Source organism: Plectropomus leopardus, chromosome 8, assembly GCF_026936395.1.
Source record: "Plectropomus leopardus strain MGB_pleo_1.0 chromosome 8, ASM2693639v1, whole genome shotgun sequence".
NCBI classification, from domain to species: domain Eukaryota; kingdom Metazoa; phylum Chordata; class Actinopteri; order Perciformes; family Serranidae; genus Plectropomus; species Plectropomus leopardus.
In genome coordinates, this window is record NC_142183.1 from 17,614,471 (window position 1) to 17,633,873 (window position 19,403).

At 40.2% G+C, this 19,403-nt stretch overlaps 1 protein-coding gene across 1 annotated transcript in view; it reads left to right on the top strand.

Moving 5' to 3' along the window:
- Positions 1-19,059, top strand: part of tsc22d3 (TSC22 domain family, member 3) — a 45,660-nt gene extending 26,601 nt beyond the window's left edge. The window contains exons 2-3 of the mRNA XM_042492827.2: positions 16,373-16,424; positions 17,394-19,059. Of these exons, the coding sequence (XP_042348761.1) occupies positions 16,373-16,424; positions 17,394-17,663 (322 nt within the window). The 3' untranslated portion in view covers positions 17,664-19,059. The remainder of the gene's footprint in view (positions 1-16,372; positions 16,425-17,393) is intronic.
- Positions 19,060-19,403: the final 344 nt, after the last annotated feature.

Below are 19,403 nucleotides of genomic sequence, written 5' to 3' on the forward strand. Positions count from 1 at the left end.
AACAGGCAGAAGACACTAATTGGGAAAAGTGATAACAGGTGTGTTGACTGCAGGACTAGTGAGGGAAAGGTGAAACTAATCAGACAGGCAAGAAAGCACACAGACAGAAAGTAAAAGCATACATGACAGATAATAAGTAAACCTACAAAATAAAACAGGAAACAGACTTAACATGAAATAATACATAAAAAAGGAACAGAAAACCCAAAAAGATGACACACAGAAAACCCAGGATCATGACAGAATCATGCTCATAGCCCATGTTAGCTGTCCTCTTTTCAAATGGTTACTGTTAATAGACAAATCAATTAAATTATATATATTTAGGGCACTGCATCAACTTAGTGAAACTGTCAATAACTATATGTCATAGAATTATAACTAAGACCCAGTGTCATTGACATGATGTACTGTACACAGTTCAAGAGCACAGCAAAGAGGAAACAAATGAATGATTCTTGGTTAATCAATAGCCGTGTAGACTTCTCCATAGTTGAGTCCTTTCTTACATAAACTGTCTGTTTGGGGACAGCTAAACTGTAACATACTGTTCTGATGGAGCCCTTTGCTATTTAACCTAATAAAAATCAATTACAGATGTCTTTTTTCAGGCATGCATCAAGTACATACTTTAGATTCAGGACATATGTCGGAATAAACCATAATAAACAGTAAATGCACCATGTGAGGAACAGACAGCCATGCAGTGTAAAGCATTGCTAAAGATAAATTATAGACAGATGCACTGATGTCCACACTAATAGAGCGTGTCAGAATGACAAGATTGAGTTATTTTACTGGAAATAAATGAGGAAAAAAACATGCTTGCGGCTGTAGGAATACAAATACAAATCTGCCTTTATCACTTGGATTCACCCTGCATAAATTACAATCTAAGCGTAAATGTTCATACATGTACATGCAAAGTTATTGCATTAACCATTTGATGTTATATGTTATTGTTAAAATGTAATTATTTTAATATCAGTTAACTTATACGCCCGGTGATGTAAGATAATGTAATGTGATGTTATGCTATTATATTATTAAACCATTTAATACTTTAAATACTAAAACAGATTAGGACTATATCAGGGGGTTTAGCAAAACAGATAAAGAATTCTTAAGGCTGTAATTACTTACTTACTTTTTATTTTTGAAGTGCATTGTAATTAACACTAATAAGTCCTCATTAACTTTCCAGAATTGAGCAGTGAGAATGATGATGTAATACGTGTTTTTATAGCCTGAATGTATTAGTTTTACAGTCTTCACACGGGTGGCCCACATCTGGATATACATTTTAGTTTTCCTTCTGAAGGAGACGTGGCTACCTTAATTGCACTTTCTCATTATGGCTTCTCAAAGCTTTCTTCTATAAAACTGCAAAATGTTTCCTTTTAAGACTCAGTATAGAATGGGGTCCGCACATCTGGCCCTGTCCTCGTCCATCTCAGCCTGTCCTCTATCGGTAGGGGATCCTCACCATGCAGACAGGCTGAGGAAACAGTGCGTACACCGTGTTCTCAGCCGTCCTCTCTGTTCACATGTGAGCCACACTGTACCTCTGTGGGACTGCGCGGACCTATTGCCCCTGCGGTTTTTCAGACTCTAAAGTTGAATGGTTTTAATTTGTGATACTGTTTAGGAGGGAGAATCATACAAGCTGCTGAATATACATGAGCCTCATGTAACACCACTTCACAGCTGCCCTTTGAGTTATATCAGGTTCCCCTTTGAGAGAAAGTAAAAGTGGCCTGAGAAAGGTTTTGGTACAACAGTATAGCTTGACTAAATTTATGTGCATATTTACATATCAACACAGCATATGTTGATGCCTGACAGAGACAGATGCTGTTTCTGTAGCAATAAATCTAAGTTTTCAATAGTGTTGCCCCAAGGTAAAACACAAAGAGCAGATCCCTGGAGTGAATGTTAAAGATTTGGAGAGCACATTCAGTGCCAAGAAGAAGTGGTCCAAGTCTTGTTTCTATTCATTTTTTTTCTTTTCCTGCTTTGAACACAGTGTTATGTGTCCTTTGTGTGCGCCTACAGATGTGTACAGTCTCAGTGTAGCCTTTAAAACTGTTTATATAAAAGCCTATCTTAAGAATTAGCTCACCAGTTTGAATATCCTACAAAAAACACACAACTGTTGGTATGCTAGGTTATGAATTGGCATCCCATGAATTAGTTAACATACTTCATGTAAAGTTACTTTAGGTTCAGGAAGAGATTGATGGTTGGGCCTTTTAAGGTTTTATCAAGTAAAGTTACAGATTTAGGAAAAGAAACATGTTGATAACGTACTTTAAAATAACTCAAAGTTCACTTGTTTTCATGCGCCGGCCTTTGAAGCCAACTTTTCTAGAGGCCCAACAGCTGAACTAAAACTCTTTCAAAGTGATGCCTTTGGGCCTAAAAAGACTTTTTAGATTTACATTGAGAAAGAGATGTTTATAAATCAGTGAATTCATTTCTTTTTTATTGACTCTCATTTCACTACCAGGATTTAATCCATTTGGTTTGATAACATTTGACAAGTCTGCAAGAGCCACAAGATTAAATAATGTGATCCCTGTTCAAATTAGAAGAGTGCTAAGAAGTAGATGGCCTGGTGAAGGTTTCTAATGCACTTGCTCTATGGACCCAATGATGTGAGAGCATCATTTGGATAATTTCTTAAAGCAGAAATTTAGCTTTTTTGCATCACGCACCACTCAGCAACTTTCACATGAATCAACAGGGCACCTCCTTAATCACTGTAATGAGGTCTCTTAATACATCCTTGGTCCTTAGTCTACTTTCTTCTGGTTTCACACAGGACACAAACCCCATTCTTCTAGGTTAAAGTTCTGTGTTTGTTTGACCTGCCAACCACCACACACCTGACTCTTCATGTGGACTTTGTCGCTCTTCTCGCTATGTCTCCTGACTTCTTGCTTCACTCCCATGATATAACAAAGGACAGTGTGCGGTGCATAGGTCAGGTTATCGGAGACTCATGGCTAACGATTATGTGGGTATTATAGGAATTGAGGTGCATAACTTAGCTAGGTATAAGTATGTATTCTCTCAATGAATGAGAACAGCCTGACAATATACAACTAAATTGAATTTCCACACAAAAGTTACCCTTGAAAAGTACTGTCTCTTTTTAGAGGAATTATATTGCCTCACCTTGACAGTATCTGTGTGGTTTCATAAATGAAGTTCCTATACTTATACCATCGGTAGATCAATTGTTATTCTATCACCACCTATTGTATCTACAGCTCTCTTGCCTGAGTCAGATCATGTTGTGTGGAAATAAGAAAGATGACTGAATTATCATCTGAGACATTCCTGTGGTCTTGTTGAAGGAGAATAATATAATTTGTTTGGCTTGTAGAGATCAGTAGAAGGCAGGCTGATGAAACTTCCTCAGGCTAATATGAGTAAGATGGCAGAAATGCAGCCCTGGTCACTGTCATCTGGCTTGGAGGGCAGAAAAACATGTTGCTTTAAAAAAAGACTGGGATTTTGCTTTACTGTAGAAGTAAACAAGTGATATGTTTGAAGTTTTCTTTTTAATCTTATTGAAATAGATTATTTTTTGTAGTTGACAACATTTCACCACTGTGATTCATCACAAGACTTGGACAGTGTTATGAGGTTTTGGCACCCCGTGGCAGGAAGGATTTGGCAAATAATGAAAATATGTGACACAAAAGTTATCGTGAATGTATAATAAAAGAAATGTAAGTCAGTTCTTTGTTTTGTTTTGCTTTTTTTTCAAACAAAATGTTTGCATATATGATTTATAATTCCAGTAGAATTTAGGTAAAATATTTGTCCGTCCATTCACATATAGGGATATTTGTTTGTACAGCCATTTGAGCTGTTGATGCACTTTCCCTCAGCAATGACCGCCAATGACTTGTCTCAAATTATCCATGGGAAATTAGCTGTTGCTCCATCGTCATCTCGCAGGTGACAAAGGATTAGCTTTAATGCTCAGCGGAGTAGCCTGCTGGAGTCTGTGGGAACGACTCTGTGTTTAGATGACACTGACAGCGATAGTTAGCAGGGTGCCTATCATCCAGTTAAATCCAGATCGTGCTGACAAGGCCAGACGTGCATGAGCATGCACGTATGTGAGCGTGTGGCGAACCGCACGCATCGTCATGAACACGAGGAAAGGAAAACACAAGCAAGCACACAAACACACATCAGGGGACGGCTCACTGAGGGCCCAGCTCCCTCCAGTGTTGTCCCAGTTGCTGTTGACTTGGGTCACACAGCTGCAAGCTCAGCCAGACGCAGGACTGGAAAATGAAGAGAAAAGAGAGAAGATGGAAAGAGGGAGGGGTGGATTGAAAGAAGAGGGTGGTTAGAGTGAAGAATATTTTAGTAAACAAGGTATGAAAAGAAAGAGAGAAAAAAAACATTATATGTGGGCAATGGGCATCTGTTCTCTGTTTCAAGTGTTCTCAAGACTACACTGGGGGATTTCATTAGTTGTTTATACGATGAATGAATCATTAAAAGTAAGTATTATTAGTCATGAAGACACTGCTACGTCTAGTTGTCCGTAATGCTGTTGTTTTCCTCTACAGGCACAGACACACCAAACAGACATCATAGAACCAGTGACAACTAAAGTTGACTGTTGCACTGCCTTACATCGCCTGTGTTTTTGCTAAAAAGTTGCACTTTAACACATCACAAAGACTGCAGCTAGACAGCTAGTTTGCTAGTAAGCAGATAACACAACCTGATGCAATATTTACCATGCGCTAGCAAACAATAACACAAACAATCACAAACAGTTTCTGGTATAGAAACACCAATTCAACATACTAAATTGGCCAATTAAAAAAAACTGGAGATGGTCAACTAGGTACAAGAGTGCAAAAACTATGGCAGGAGATGCTCACCAACAGCCTGACATTAACTGTCGCAAAACAGTCAGTTTGGTGTGTCAGGGCCCTAGGAGGATATTTTCAAAGTTTCTTACGTCTTCCTCACGATTTTCTCTGTTGCCCTCTTCAATAACTCATGCAAGACTGTTTACTGTTTTTTTGCTGTAAAGCAGTTAAGTGGTAGGGCTATAAATATTCTCATTCATCATTTAGCAGATCTGTACACTTATAGCTCAGATGCTGCCATATAAAGATGCTCAGCCTTCACTGCTGCCAACCGTCTTAGTGACATCCTTTTTTCTTATGATGAATGTACAGTGTCAAACCATTTTTGTAATGGCTAATTAATGTTGAAATTCCACATTTACAGTGTAGTTCCACAGATGATGCAGTTTGCAGTAAAAATAAAACCTGCTAATGTAGAGCCAATAATGAAGTGTAACCCATTGGTTTGCCTCGGGGTGATTAAATGTGTATCAATCAGCTTCAAAGCACGTACAGTAGATTTCAATTTCTCAGCGCCATGACAGTCTTGTGATGAATTTCGGTTCAGTATGTACCCATTAGTGGGATGTCAGCATTCTGTGCCTGAAAGCGACTCAGATTAAATACACACAACCACACCAACTACGACAGCTGAGGTATACAGTACGCTAAAGTAACATAGGCGGATGAATATAGACAGATGGCACTGAACTCTGTAACCTTTTGTTCTGGGACATGATCCAGCCAACAGTGTTTCATCACAGGTGTCATGCAAAGTGGCAGCCAAAGCTGCTCAGTTTGTTTTGGATCCAGTTTTTTGAGTCTTCATCTCATTTTCTTTATCAGATATATACACACTATAAACCCTGATAAGAACCTGTGTTGGATGCAACACATTGGTCATTTATTAATACACAATGACATAAATTAAAATAAGGGGTTTTAAATTCTGCCCTACATTTTTTTTCGGACCATATATTGTCTATATAGTCTATATTCCACTCATGCAATGAGTCCTTCACAAAATAACATTACCAGAAATGTACTGAATAGATTTAAGTGGTGTGTATCTAATTGCACCAGACAGATGAAATAATGAGCAATCCAACAGCTTTCTCATAAAAGTTAGCGGTAAACCCGGCGACCCGTATCAAGCCAAAGGGCTTCGACATAGCTAATAGCAAATTCCACTGCTATTTAACACTACACAGCCAATTGCGTCTACAACCCTTGACCTTTTGTTGAGCATCCACAGAGCCATTAGCAAGATCACTTAACAGCATCCTGAGAGTCTAATCCCTTATTTTTCATAGCAGACAATCTTATGTGTGTACACATGTTTGCATGGAAACACAGATGGGAATCCTTCAGGCTATGGACAGGAACACACTGTTATTTCTTTCTGTGGGATGAATATGGCCTGACAGGGGTCCACCGTCCTGCCATATTCCCCTAACACACTCCTCTGGGTTTTGGCTCTACTTCAGTATTTTCACAGTAAATTCAGCCTGGGCATTCTCCTTGTTATAGCACAAGGTAAATCTTTACATTATGGCCTGAAGCTGTCTGACTTGTGCTGAATCACAGTCTGGTGCCAGATGCTGCCAAGTCCCCAAGCTTGTTAACTGCAATATACTGCACACAGCACCATTAGCTACAGTGCTGCTTGTCCTGCTGTAAACTGCTATTAGTTTCAGTGAAGGCCACTGTAAATTAACTTATTATCACTTTGTATGAACTGAAATTAAGTAGAAATTAAGTGTTAAAGTGGTACTATGTGTTGTCTTGAGGAATTAAATCAAGGCAAGTGCCCCTGCCTTGTCATCTCGGGGCTAATGGACAAATTTATCATCCAGGCAGATGTTAGCAGATGAGATCCTCTATTAAGGGACTGATGAGTTAAATAGAGGTCCTCACAGATGCTGAAAAGTACGAATGTGAAGTAGCGGTGTCACATTATAAAGGTAAGAATCATAGTGATTTTAAAAAAGAATAAAAAAGAAATACTGATGTAAATTTAATAGTCCACATGTGATTTTTTTGTTTTTTTAAATCAAGCGCTGCCTAAATAATTTCCGTTTCTTTCCCCTCTTGCTTTATCTCAAGCAGCAACCTCCTATGCGTAAAATTAAGCCAATGTGGAAGTGCCAAAAACTGCAGTTCATCAAACTTGAGACTGGCTCCAAAACAGAGTAAATCAACATAAACACCCATATTAAAATGACATAGCAGCAGAAATAAACACGTTTACAACCTGGCACAAAAACAGTTTTAATCACTTGATAATTTCAATATTCATGACAGCTGTACAGGGCTGAATATTTTTAACTAATCCATTTACATTTAATTAAGACCAAAAGTCATACATATATAAGGGAAAATCCATCTGAGTGACAGGATTTTGGCAAGTCATCACCAGCGGTCACAGCTGTCATCCAAATATGGTCAATTCTGGCTCAGAAAGACTACAATGGCAAGAGTTGAAATGCTTCAGAACGGCAGTCCAACCAATGGGTGACGTCATGGTAGCTATGTTACCCAGAGTCCATTACTCATACATTTGAATCTATCTCCATCTGCCTACTCATGTATTTTGAGTGAAACATAAAACTGGTACCAAAAGTAAAAACTGAGTCCCTTCAAACTAGATGGGATTGGCTACACATTTTGACAAATATACGCCTCTGATTGCCATTGTTGCTGCAAATGATTCATTTTTATAGAGGCTCTTTGGATGTACAAAAGCTTTAAAAGCCCTCTGGGGTTGTCCGCTAATGTTACCCACTTGAACTAACATTAGTTAGCTGTTTAGCTCAAGCATAAAAACAGAAATGTTTAAATATTTTTTAATATGTAGTATACTTCATTCAGATTTACCGGTAAACAAGAGAGACAAACAATGCTCGTGCAGCCTAGTGAAAATCTGATATTTTGCCAGCCTAATGTGAATGAACACACACACACACACACACACACACACACACACACACAGACACACACACCTGTTTATGGTATCCTCTGATTTTGTAGCAGCTGCCTTAAAGGGATATACAGTGGAAGAAATGTCTCTGTGCTTCCTACCATGAAAATCATAATTAAAACCCTTCTGTAGCTAAGTACAACCTATTAAAAAGTTCGTCCTTTGGCGCCTGCTGTAACCAACATTTAGTCAAACTGCTGAACACAGCAGCTTAGACTGAGTTCGTGACATAACGTTCTAACTTTTAAAACCTTGTATCAATATATAATCAGTTTTGAAACCTGGTTTTACACGTTGCATTACATCACTGCCATGATGAAATGTTGTGACAGCAAAAGTCATTTTTTTCCCTCTTTGCCCCTCTTTCACGTGCTCCCTTTCTTCACAGAGTCAGGAAATATATTGCTGTTTTAAAAACCACATGATAACGTGATGAATTACCATGTCAGTCTTGCTTTTCTCCTGGATGTGTGTGTGTTTACCATCTCATGTTTGTACAGACAGTTTTGGTCATGTGTGTGACAAAATAATTATCTTGAGACCTGTAATTACATGGCTACAATGTGTGGCAGAAAAAAAAGAAGCTCCCAATGGTTTGCAATAGACCGTGAAGAAACGTGCAGTGTCTTTAACGTCATCTTTTGGTTTAATCAGAGAGAAAGTTTCAACTCGATGCCTTACTAGGGGTAAAAAAACAACCATGAAAATAAATGTATATGCTTGGATATCCAAATATAAGTATTATATTAAGACAAATAGAAGTCCTTTCATGTTTATAGCAATGTAAAACTCCATGAAATTGGAGAAGAGGAAAAAGAAAGAAAAGAAAAAAACATCCACCTGCAGTTGCATGTCTGAGCTGAACAGAGGACTAAATGTTCTCAGTTTTAAATGAATTGCTCCTGATGTGATTGATGTAAACATGCCCAGTGCAAGCCATCCATGCCCACCGCTGATACTGTTCAAGCGCATTCAGAAGCATCTGAACTGCTGTCCCACGCCAGTAACCCTGAATAATGATTGTAATCAGTAAGAAACTGAACTGAGTGAACCTGAAATTCCACCGCGACAAGGACATATGAATGACATCTTATTGATTCAGAGGGTTAGTGGAAAGTTTCACCCAACCAAATGATCTAAACATTCCAACACAGGGCACAACAGTGGTGGTTGAGATGTTCATGTTTGCAAGAAATTGGCAACCAATTATTGTCAATTATTTCATGTAATTAAGGACAGAAAACAGAAAAATGTGCACCTCAAAATATATTTTAAAAAATGTCTTTGTTGCATTCACAATATTGAAACATTACTGTTACAGTCTGAACTGAAACCAGACAACGCTGCATGCATTTACGTCATGTGCACACAGGCATCTGTTGTAGAGACAATGGCAAACATATTGGCTAACCCATCAACATCACAAATCTGTAACCGGATTCAACAAAAAAAAGAATTTTTTTCAGTCACTGAAAGTTTTTAAGCACTCTTTATGTCACATTTTCAGTATTAAGCTGATGTATAACTGCGTAGTATCTTAGTTACTCAAAAAAAACAAGGTGACTAAAAATGGTAACCATATTTTCAGTTTCAGCAACCAAAAGCTGATGCTAGGTTACCTGCTTGGCAACAACTTTTAAAAGTTAATATTGAGCCCTCAAACTATTACTATACACAGCAATAAATCAAATTTTCTGCAGACTCACATTCATGTTGCTCCCTGTAGTTATTGTTTGACAATAGGCATAGATTTTGGGGTATTGTAAGTATTAGAACATTTTTATTAACATTTTGATTAAAGACATTACCACCTCAAATTGATGCATAAAAGGCACAACTTTTGCTGATAAATTCACCAAAATGCAGGAGAGCTTGGTTCTCAAAATTTCCTTGGGGAGGACAATGGATGGATTACTAAAAGGGCCTACTGAGCACCTGCACAGGGGCCCAGAGAGTCAGCCCCCCAACCCCCTTGGCCTTCATTGGCAATATCAAACAAAATTGTTGTAGCTAAGGAAGAGACTTACAGTGACCACAAAGAGATGCAGAACAACCCAAAAAGAAAAAAGTGGCCTCACAGAGACACAAAATGACAAAAAGGTGCATATAACTGCAAAGAAATGCAACAAAATAAAAAGGAGGCAAAACCACAAAGTCTGTTTGTCTTGCTCCTTTGAGAGGTGGAGGGGCTTTTTGCTATCCATGCTCATTGTCTAATAATCTGCCCATGGGGAAGAAAATCCACCCTGTTTCACATTTCACAACCTACAACCTTATGCTTGATACTGAGTTTGTTTGTCTTCTGAATTTATAACACAATAGATTACATTAATCCCTATCTAGTGATGAAATACATATATAAAAATGTTCCAACCCAAAGCATACATTTTTGATCAAACAACATTAAGAAACTGCTCTCACACACAGTCTGTTATGTGACACTTCTCTGTGCATCTCAATCCAGACACATCATCAAATGTCAAAACCCTCTACTTGCCAGAGAGATAGATTAAATGCAGACAAGGAATTGAGACATTAATGCACAACTGTCAAAGCAGCTTGTAATTAATCATGGCGTGATTGGCTTACTTTTGCTGTTGCGCCTCTACCAGCAGTGATAGCTCTCCAAACATTACTGGATTAATTACACTCCTCATGACAAAGGAGGCTTACCGAAACTGACAAACCCACTTAATCAGAGTTTCAAAGTGTTTAGGGGATTGTGAAGTCCACACACGCAATCTGAAATTTTACAAAATAAACCACTTAGCTCATTCATCTTTCTCGGTTTGATTTTACAAATTCTGAAGAGTTATGTAACAATATTTATGTGGTGAAGAGCTCCAAATTCATTCCTTCTAAGTGACCATAAACACTAACATATTTGCTCTTATGTGGCTGGCGTTAGTGTCCTGGAAAAATCTGGTGCAAGGATAAGGTCATTATATGGAAAACAAGTTTGTTTCATGGAAGAATGGCCCAACTCTGTGTTTTATTACTCAAATAACTTCTGATTGAATGAGGTATGGACATAGGCATGATGATTGCTCGCTTCACTTACACTTTGAGACAGATCTGTTGCTCTGTCTGCCTGAAACAGACACTGGCAGTGCAGAGATGAAACAACTGGCGCCTTTTCAGGAAACTGTCATTTTCATTGTGACTCTGGTCCATTGTACTGCACTGGATTGGAGACGCATCATAAGAGTGCCAGCCACAGCATGGCACTCACAGTTATGGCTGCAAATCCAGAGGTATCTCCAGCGCTCAATTGTCTCTTTGTGCTTCGAGAACACAGTTGTAGAGAACAAACAACAGCAGAACAGTGAGCAAACAGTCAAACGGCTCCTGCCTCTTGAGCAGAACCCGTCATTTGGAAGCCAAGATGGGACACTCACAGACGCGGCCCACTGAAATCGCGCCTGTTTTGGCGATGCCACCAGATCCCAGGACGTTATGCGCCCTTCGCCTGGCTGAACCGTCCCACAGATTCTGCTGCCACTACCAACACTTCAGCTATCCCGAGAGAGCTATGAGCTACTCACCCCCTTACTCACCGAGTCTGTTCAAGAGGCCAGATCGGCGGTAAGTGGGGACAGCAGGGGATAGTCTGAGAGTTTGTCTTGTTTGTGAGAGAAAATCTGGCATGACAGGGATGTGCGTCAGTGACTGATGTCCACATTAAAGACAGTTCAGTAGAAGATGGATGATTACGGCATTGTGTCAGTGTCTAAATGATTTAAACTTATGGATGCAGTGTTTGTGACAAACTGTTATTCATAATGTTCAGTAGCTGACCTACCAGCTCTTGGATAACAATGTCAGTCCTGTCTTCATCATCTGCATGTACTGCATGTTTGATACAAGCTAACACATGAAGTTATATTACATGCAATCCAAGGGCAGAAATTGACAGCCTGTTAAAGTTATTGAAAAACCTCATGAGCAAGAGCAAGACCGCGTGCCTCGTCTCTATTCATGGCTCAGGAGACTCATAGGTGATGTGTTAATAATGAGTGCCTCTGGGTGTCCTGCTGTATGCAGAGTGTTCAGTATTCATTGGTTGTAACCGCTCCTGTTGCCCACACTGACAGCTTCCTCTGAGACAGCCTCTGGCTGCAGCCGATGGCAGGGCTATGTGTTCTCAGGCCACACTCTCATACATGCCATGCATTCCTAATTTTGAGAATCCAGATGGGACACACACAGTAAGAAGAAGAGAAAGACATCCTTTTGACTGAAGAGAGATCTCAAGCTGATAGATCTTGCTCTCTCTTTTGTCTCTCAGATATGACCACTAGTGATTCTTATTGGGTCTCGTTGTGTACATCTTTGTCAAAACCCCAAAATACTGCTCAAAACAAAAGCTGGGATGTTGGCGGCATGTCTCGCCCTCATTCTTCTTCGGCCATTGGTGCACATGAATCACAGTATTATATAACACGGTTGGCTCTTGCACAAGGGACATCTGATGGAAACTGTGGCCCATCGCCTAGCTTCAGAGTGACTCACTGGATTTGGCGCGCGCCAAACATGGTCAGGCAGTAAGAGTTCCACAGAAATATGAAGGGCTTTATCTTTGCAACATGGGTCATCATCTGTGGCACTTAAAACTGTTTAGAAACGCGCAGATACAGTTTAGACAAGAATTGCTTACGTTGTGTGGAAATTGTTGAGATTTGTGTTGGAAACTGTGAATAAAGCAGGCAAAGCAGGGAGGTTATGAGCATCCTAGTTTGAACTGTCATCATCTTACTGCATTAGGTATATTTTACTTTAACCATGCAGAAAGGCTCCCCATTGTCTCTAGTTTCTATCTGCGCATCTCAGCAGAGCCACAGGCAATTGGTGTGACTTCCCCCCTCCTCCTAAATGGGACCATCACAGCGGGGCAAGGTAATTCACCGGCTCCTCATTGCCAGAACAGAGTCTGATATTAAACCTGGCAGCTGTACTGCCACAGCACGGAATCTGAGACGACAGGCACTATGGGCCCTAATACCCAGTCAATGTGCTTTCTGCTTAGCCTTGTTAGGCCTACCAAAAGTCAGCCTTTCCACTCTAATTATTTTGTTACATAACAGAAGTCCTTTTTCTCCAACAAACGTGGCAGAACATAGTTTGTAATGCAGAGATCAGAAAGCTCTGCGTCATTTCTTATCATTTTAAATGCGTGTTTCCTTTTCTTCATCAGTGCGATTTTTTGCATGGATAACCGATTTTGGACTCAATCATGCTGCTGAGTGTTATCATATAAACTGTATATGAACATGGATTTCATGGGAGATGCATGAACTGATTATAATGGCTTCTAATGTTGGACGGAAGACCCACTCAGAAGAGAATATCACAAACGTTATCTTGACTAGCTGTTGATGTTCGTCATGTTGTTGGTGGTTTGCAAGAGAATATATTATGCAACAGGGGGTCTAATACAAATTTAATTACCTTATTATCAATTTTGGATCAGATTATTTTAACAGCAAAAGGGAGTGTAATGGCATCTGAAAGGCACTGAGCAATTACACTGAAGCTATTAAAACCTGCATGGACGACTCTGTGAAAACAAGGTCTATTGCTCAATAGACCCGCTCAGTGGAAAATACTGTGAAAGAGATAAGAGATATGTTTTTCTCTGCGTCTTCCATGGTCGGAGTCTACCACAAATTGTTTATTGCACTGCACGGTGCTCGGTACAGTTGCGTCACATGTTCTAGCCTGCAAATTCAAGAGATGATGTGATGTACAAGAGGTCATCCAGCAGTGAATGGTGCTTAAGGTTTAAAGCCAGACTGATTCCTGTTTGCCCTCCCTATGAGTTGTTATTGATATTTAATATGCTGTAAGTGGTGGTGCACACAACACATTTCGGTCTATCCTTTACTGCTTTGTTATTAAGTCCCCTAAGTGACATAAAAACTAAACAAAAAAACAAGTCTATGACAAGCGAACAGTGTTGAATGTATGAATAAATTAATGAATAACTGCACATTTTCCTTTGAGAATTTTCCATGTGTTTTCCATGCAGGAAAAACAACCTGGAGTTGTTAATTTATGGAAGCAGGAAAAAGTATGGAAAATTCCAAAGTAAACACTTTGTCCAGGAATGGTGTCTGTTATTAATATTGTCCCCTACAGGCCGGTGTATTATACATTGTCACCACTAGAGGCCGGTAGAGTTCAGACATGGGCTGAGAGGAAATTTACCGGGAAAGAGAATGGAAAAGTACCTATGCAGAATACCTGTGCACATGTGTAGCTTGTGCAGCACGTTCCGTTATATGTAGGCTACTGTGACAAACAACAATAAGGTGATGGGAACAAAATGTTACTGTTGTTATTACAGTGTAAGTAACCAGGAACCGTTTGTGACCATATTTTGAGTTGAAATAGTTTACACTTGGAAATGTGAACCAAGTTTAATCTATCATTTAATACTTTTAAATAGTATAGCCTATTCAATAAAAACATGCTATAAAATTGCTCGTTATATAAGCTCATGATTGATGTGAATGCTACAAATCCTCGCGACATATGATCTGTTATTAATTGGCAAAACGTGTTACTTACATCTACTTTGATCACAGTAGTTTAGACAGTTGTTGTGATGTTTTTTTTTTGCAGTGTGTACATACTGTATTTCGGTCTGTGGGTTAACTGCAGAAGCCAGCGACAGAGGGAAGGTTCAGAAACAGGGCATATGCAATGATGCGTTCAAATACTGCTTCCAAACTCGTTTTTTAGAGCATCGCCTTTGTTTACTAAAACTAAGCTTTGAGATGTGTTCTTTGCACTTTGAATTGCAGAACCAAGATGACCAATGCATTGTAAGTTGGTTGACTGATAATGCTGCATTGCTTTACCTTCAACTGTAGCTGAACTGCATTTTTCTGGCTGTTATAATCATATGCTGACAAACAGAAATTAAAATAAAATAAAGTAAGCTAAAAAAAAATCCAAACAAAATAAAATAAAATACAATACAATACAATTAAATACAATAATATAAATTATTTTGCACTATCAAAAACACGATGGAAACTTCACAAAATCCCATTTTAGATCACTTATATATTCACAATATGTAGTATGTATTTCTACAGTACTGAACTTTCTCATAGGAATGTGTGTTTTGATAAATGTCAAAATGATCAGAAATTAAACATTTCAACTGAAGTGAGAGTATCATAGAAATCTATATATCCATTAATACTATTATTATTCATCCTTCAAATTACAGTGTTCCCCTGAAACGAATGCATTAACCTAGTATTAGGTATTTTATATACATGTAAAGATATTACAGTTGCAGGTTGTAATTTCTTTTGAGTAATGTTTGCGGCTTTGTATAACTTTTATTCTTTCTTCTGCAAAAAAAAAACAACAAAAGAGAAAAGCAAAGGTCAAGGTCTCAGAAAACAGCAGAATATCCGAGTCTCATTTCGTGATAAATCATACTTTGTTATCTCCCCCTCTTTGTTTGTTGTGCTTAAAGATGCGCTGAGGCGTGTTTATCATGGCCTACATCCATCTTTTCCTACGGCACTAGAACGCAGCATAAAATCTGACGCGCCAACTCATTTGATTAATATATGCGCGCGTCATATGACGTCAGGAGGCAAGTCATTCAAATAGCGGCCGGTGGCAGAAATAGCATCAGACAGTCGCTTGTTCTTACCGGCGAAGCTCACACACCGACACAGCACCGCGCTCAGCAAGCTGCAGCGAGTTAGTGCATCGCTACGAAAGACCAAAACAAATCCGGATATACAGTTTAAGTGACCAGCCAGTCGCAAACGTGGCGAGAAGCGTGATCCAAACGAGTCTGGTACTCAACATGAGCACGGAGATGTTCGGTAAAACACCCATGGAGGTGGCCGTCTACCAGTTGCATAACTTCTCCATCTCGTTCTTCTCCTCGCTGCTCGGAGGAGACGTTGTATCGGTCAAACTTGACAACAGGTAAATATCCACATCAGTCGCCATATGTTTAAAACATAGCATTTCAATAACGTTTGATTAGTTATAAATCGGACGAAGCATATTCTGATTGTACTGCAGGCCTGCATTGTCATATAGCGGTTTGTGTGTAATGTCTGAATTACTATCTGTAACTGCAAAAAGCCTCTAAATGCCGTGTGCCCGGCTCTCCTTTTCTCTGCTGTTGTTTACTTTGGACTTTGGACTGATCTCCGTGAAACTATGGATTGTCTCACATAGCGACTTCCTCATGTTTCTGTGCTTGTTACACAACAACCTAAATGAAAGCCTGACCTTACTGTCTAAGCAGCCTGCACTTTATCCAGAAACAAACTAGATAAGATGAGGATAAACAGTTTTCCTTTCTGTTCGGCTAGCTTTCTGTTTCATTGACAAAGATCAGTGATGGCAGGAAGTTGCAACATGTTTGTTTTCATTTGGGGGGTTGAGATGATGTTAACTTTAACAGCAGTTGTGGCTTTAAACTGTGACATTAATGGGCTCTTTTTCTTCTCTTCTGCAGTGCCTCTGGTGCTAGCGTAGTGGCCATCGACAACAAGATCGAACAGGCGATGGTAAGCAGAGATAACAAACTCCACACAAAGACATGAGAATACGTGGCATTGTACAATACATGCATGTGTTTTGATACAAAGTGTTTTAATCCCAGTTGATACATTGGCTTGAAAGAAAATACTATGTATTTCTGCATGAATAGAACAGTTATAACCCACCGACCTTCCCCAAAGACAATTCTCACTATGCATTCAGCACAGAAGCGGCTCTCTAAGACAGGGCCAAATCTGCCCCCCCCCCCAAACATTTTCTAATTCACAAAAAAAGTGGAACTGTTTCTGTACTTTTAGTATATATAAGGTGCCAGAGGATGTAAAACAGCGTCAAAATAGAATTTGTTTATCAGTGGAGGAGCCCCTGCCCCATGACAGAGGTCCTTGCTAAGACTCTAATGTCCTAAAACCCCAGAAATGTCCTGAAATAGTAGAAACGTACTAAAATCTTAGAATAGTGCTAAAACCCATGAAATGTCCCAAAATCGGAGAAATATCCTAAAATCAGAGAAATGTCCTTAAATCCTGGAAACACCCTAAAATCTTAGAGATGTCAACAAAACAAAAAAATCCTAGAAATTTGTATGGGGCTGCTGCGACTGGCCCCTGGCCTCCTGTTATTTTGCAAGAGTGGCCCCCAAGCAAAGCATGTTTCATGTCCCTGCTTTCAGAAGTCCCTGTTATGTGAAGGCACAGCGCAGGCTACTGCATGCTTTATTTATGTGACAAAAAGCAAGTGCAGGACATGATGGCAGGTAGTCCCAAAAACAGAGACTAATAACATTTTTGCTGCACAGAATTATCAAAAACACGCCTGAGTCAAAATCACAAGAGCTCCATGCGAGTAGACAAAAGTGCAGGAGAAGCTCTCTCTGCCCGGCCATCATTGTTTTAACACATACATCAGCTGTGCAGCCGAGCAGAACAACATTGATCTATCTAAACTGATCCATCTCTTCTGCTCTGTTACGGCAGGATCTTGTAAAGAACCACCTGATGTACGCGGTGCGGGAGGAGGTGGAGATCCTCAAAGAGCAGATCAAAGAGCTGGCGGAGAAGAACAACCAGCTCGAGAGGGAGAACTACCTGCTGAAGAACCTGGCCAGTCCTGAGCAGCTGGAGAAGTTCCAGTCGCGCATCCCGACAGATGTGCTGTTGCCCCTGGACAATCTGAGCAGCCAGGTGACCCCGGACCAGCAGCAGCACCATCAGCCCTGCAACCACAGCACAGGCTCTGCTGTATAAGTGGCTCTGCCTTGGGGCGGGCAGAGCCACTGTCTCATAACAGTAATGGACCTCCATTTTGAACGTAAGCGTGACAAAAAATCACCGCCGCCGAGAATGCCTTCGTAACAAACGAAGGTGAAGCATCGGGGCTGTAAATGATCGATGGGACACAAAAGACACTGATAAGCACAAAACAGAACTTAAGACGCTCTGACCGGTGCGGTGTCAGACCCCTTCCTCTGATACCGTCCAACTCTTAGTCTCTCTGTGTAGACAAAAGCGCTAAGAATAGAGAGAAGGCTGACTAGGCACCGATGAGCGCTTGCTTTCAGACGGCAAGGGGAGGGGGCTTTCCTGCCTGGCCGAACCCTACCACCAAACACCCTTTGCTCCGGAGAGGAGGGGGTGCTGACCGGGCTGGCCCTGCAGGTGCTAACTTGGAAAGTGTTGGGGAGGTTGCTCCCTGCTCACCCAGAGGAGACCCGCCTGAGACGGTCCTCCATGTCTCAATGAGAAGAGCCCCTTCATGTGGATTTGTCCGATCTCAAAAGTTTTCAAGTTTCCACACATTTCAGCTGCATAACAAGGACTTTTCCTTCAGCCATTGCTCATGTGTTCATGTACATTTAAGCATAACAAGAATAATCAACAGGATAAGCTACAGCATCAGAGGTGGAGGTTAATGCAGTATAGCCAATTAGAGCTCGTGGAGCGCTGCAGTAGACTGATCAGTATACTGTCATGATTCATAAAATGTAATCTCATATCGCCTGCAGTTGGGGCTTGCTGCTTTTGGGGGAAAATAATCCAGCTATATCACCTGTTTTTGTTTGTGATTCTGAACAAAAAACAGTTTGTAAGATATGAGCTTTGTACAGTGGTCTTAAAGATGTTTTTGTAATCTCGGGGGGACAGGCGTATCTGCCCACCATGTCTGCCTAGCCCTTCACAGTAACTACAATGTACATAAACGTCCTGAGGTAGTGGAGATGGTGAGCAAGCAGAAGCCAGCATTTCTTGCTGCACATGCATGCACTCCTGACTTAAAGAAGCGTCGTCCAGTATCTGGTCTGTTTGCTCGGATGCCAACTTGAAAACAATGGCATGACAACAGTGCCTGTCCTTTAGTAAGAGAGGAACACATTTCCACACTGAGCTCTGTTGTTGTTTTCTAGCTACCAAAGACTTTTTTCTTTTTTTTTTCTCTCTCTTATCTCTCACAACAACAGAAGCTGAGCGAACCAGGACCATGTGTAAAACTTCACAGGGAGAAGTGTTTGTAGCTAGTGCTAAAGTTTCTATGTGTTTTGTAAAGATAACGGTATTGTTGCTGTAAAGTATCCTCAAAAGAGTTGTTCACTATGGTGTTTGGATACAACTGCACATTTGCAATAAACCTTATGTTTACATAATACAGTACGTGAACACGTCGTCTTTTGTTCATCAGCTGCACCCACATGGCTTCAGACCTTGAGAATATGAATTGATATCTGAAAACATCACAGACTCCTTGCAGGAATTCATTATAGTGATTTTACAGTGTTATGAAATGACAGTATTGATTTCATATCTAGCTTTAATGCAGGTGTAATGAATGCTGGGTAGTGTGATTTGCAGGAGCAGTAATGAGGGTGGATACTGCTGACACCATATTCCCTCATGATAATGTTTTGGAGGTTACATATTCTGTGCAATGGAGAGATTTACTCACTGGAAATTCAGTCAGGGAAGACAGATGAGGCGGCCGCAACAACACCC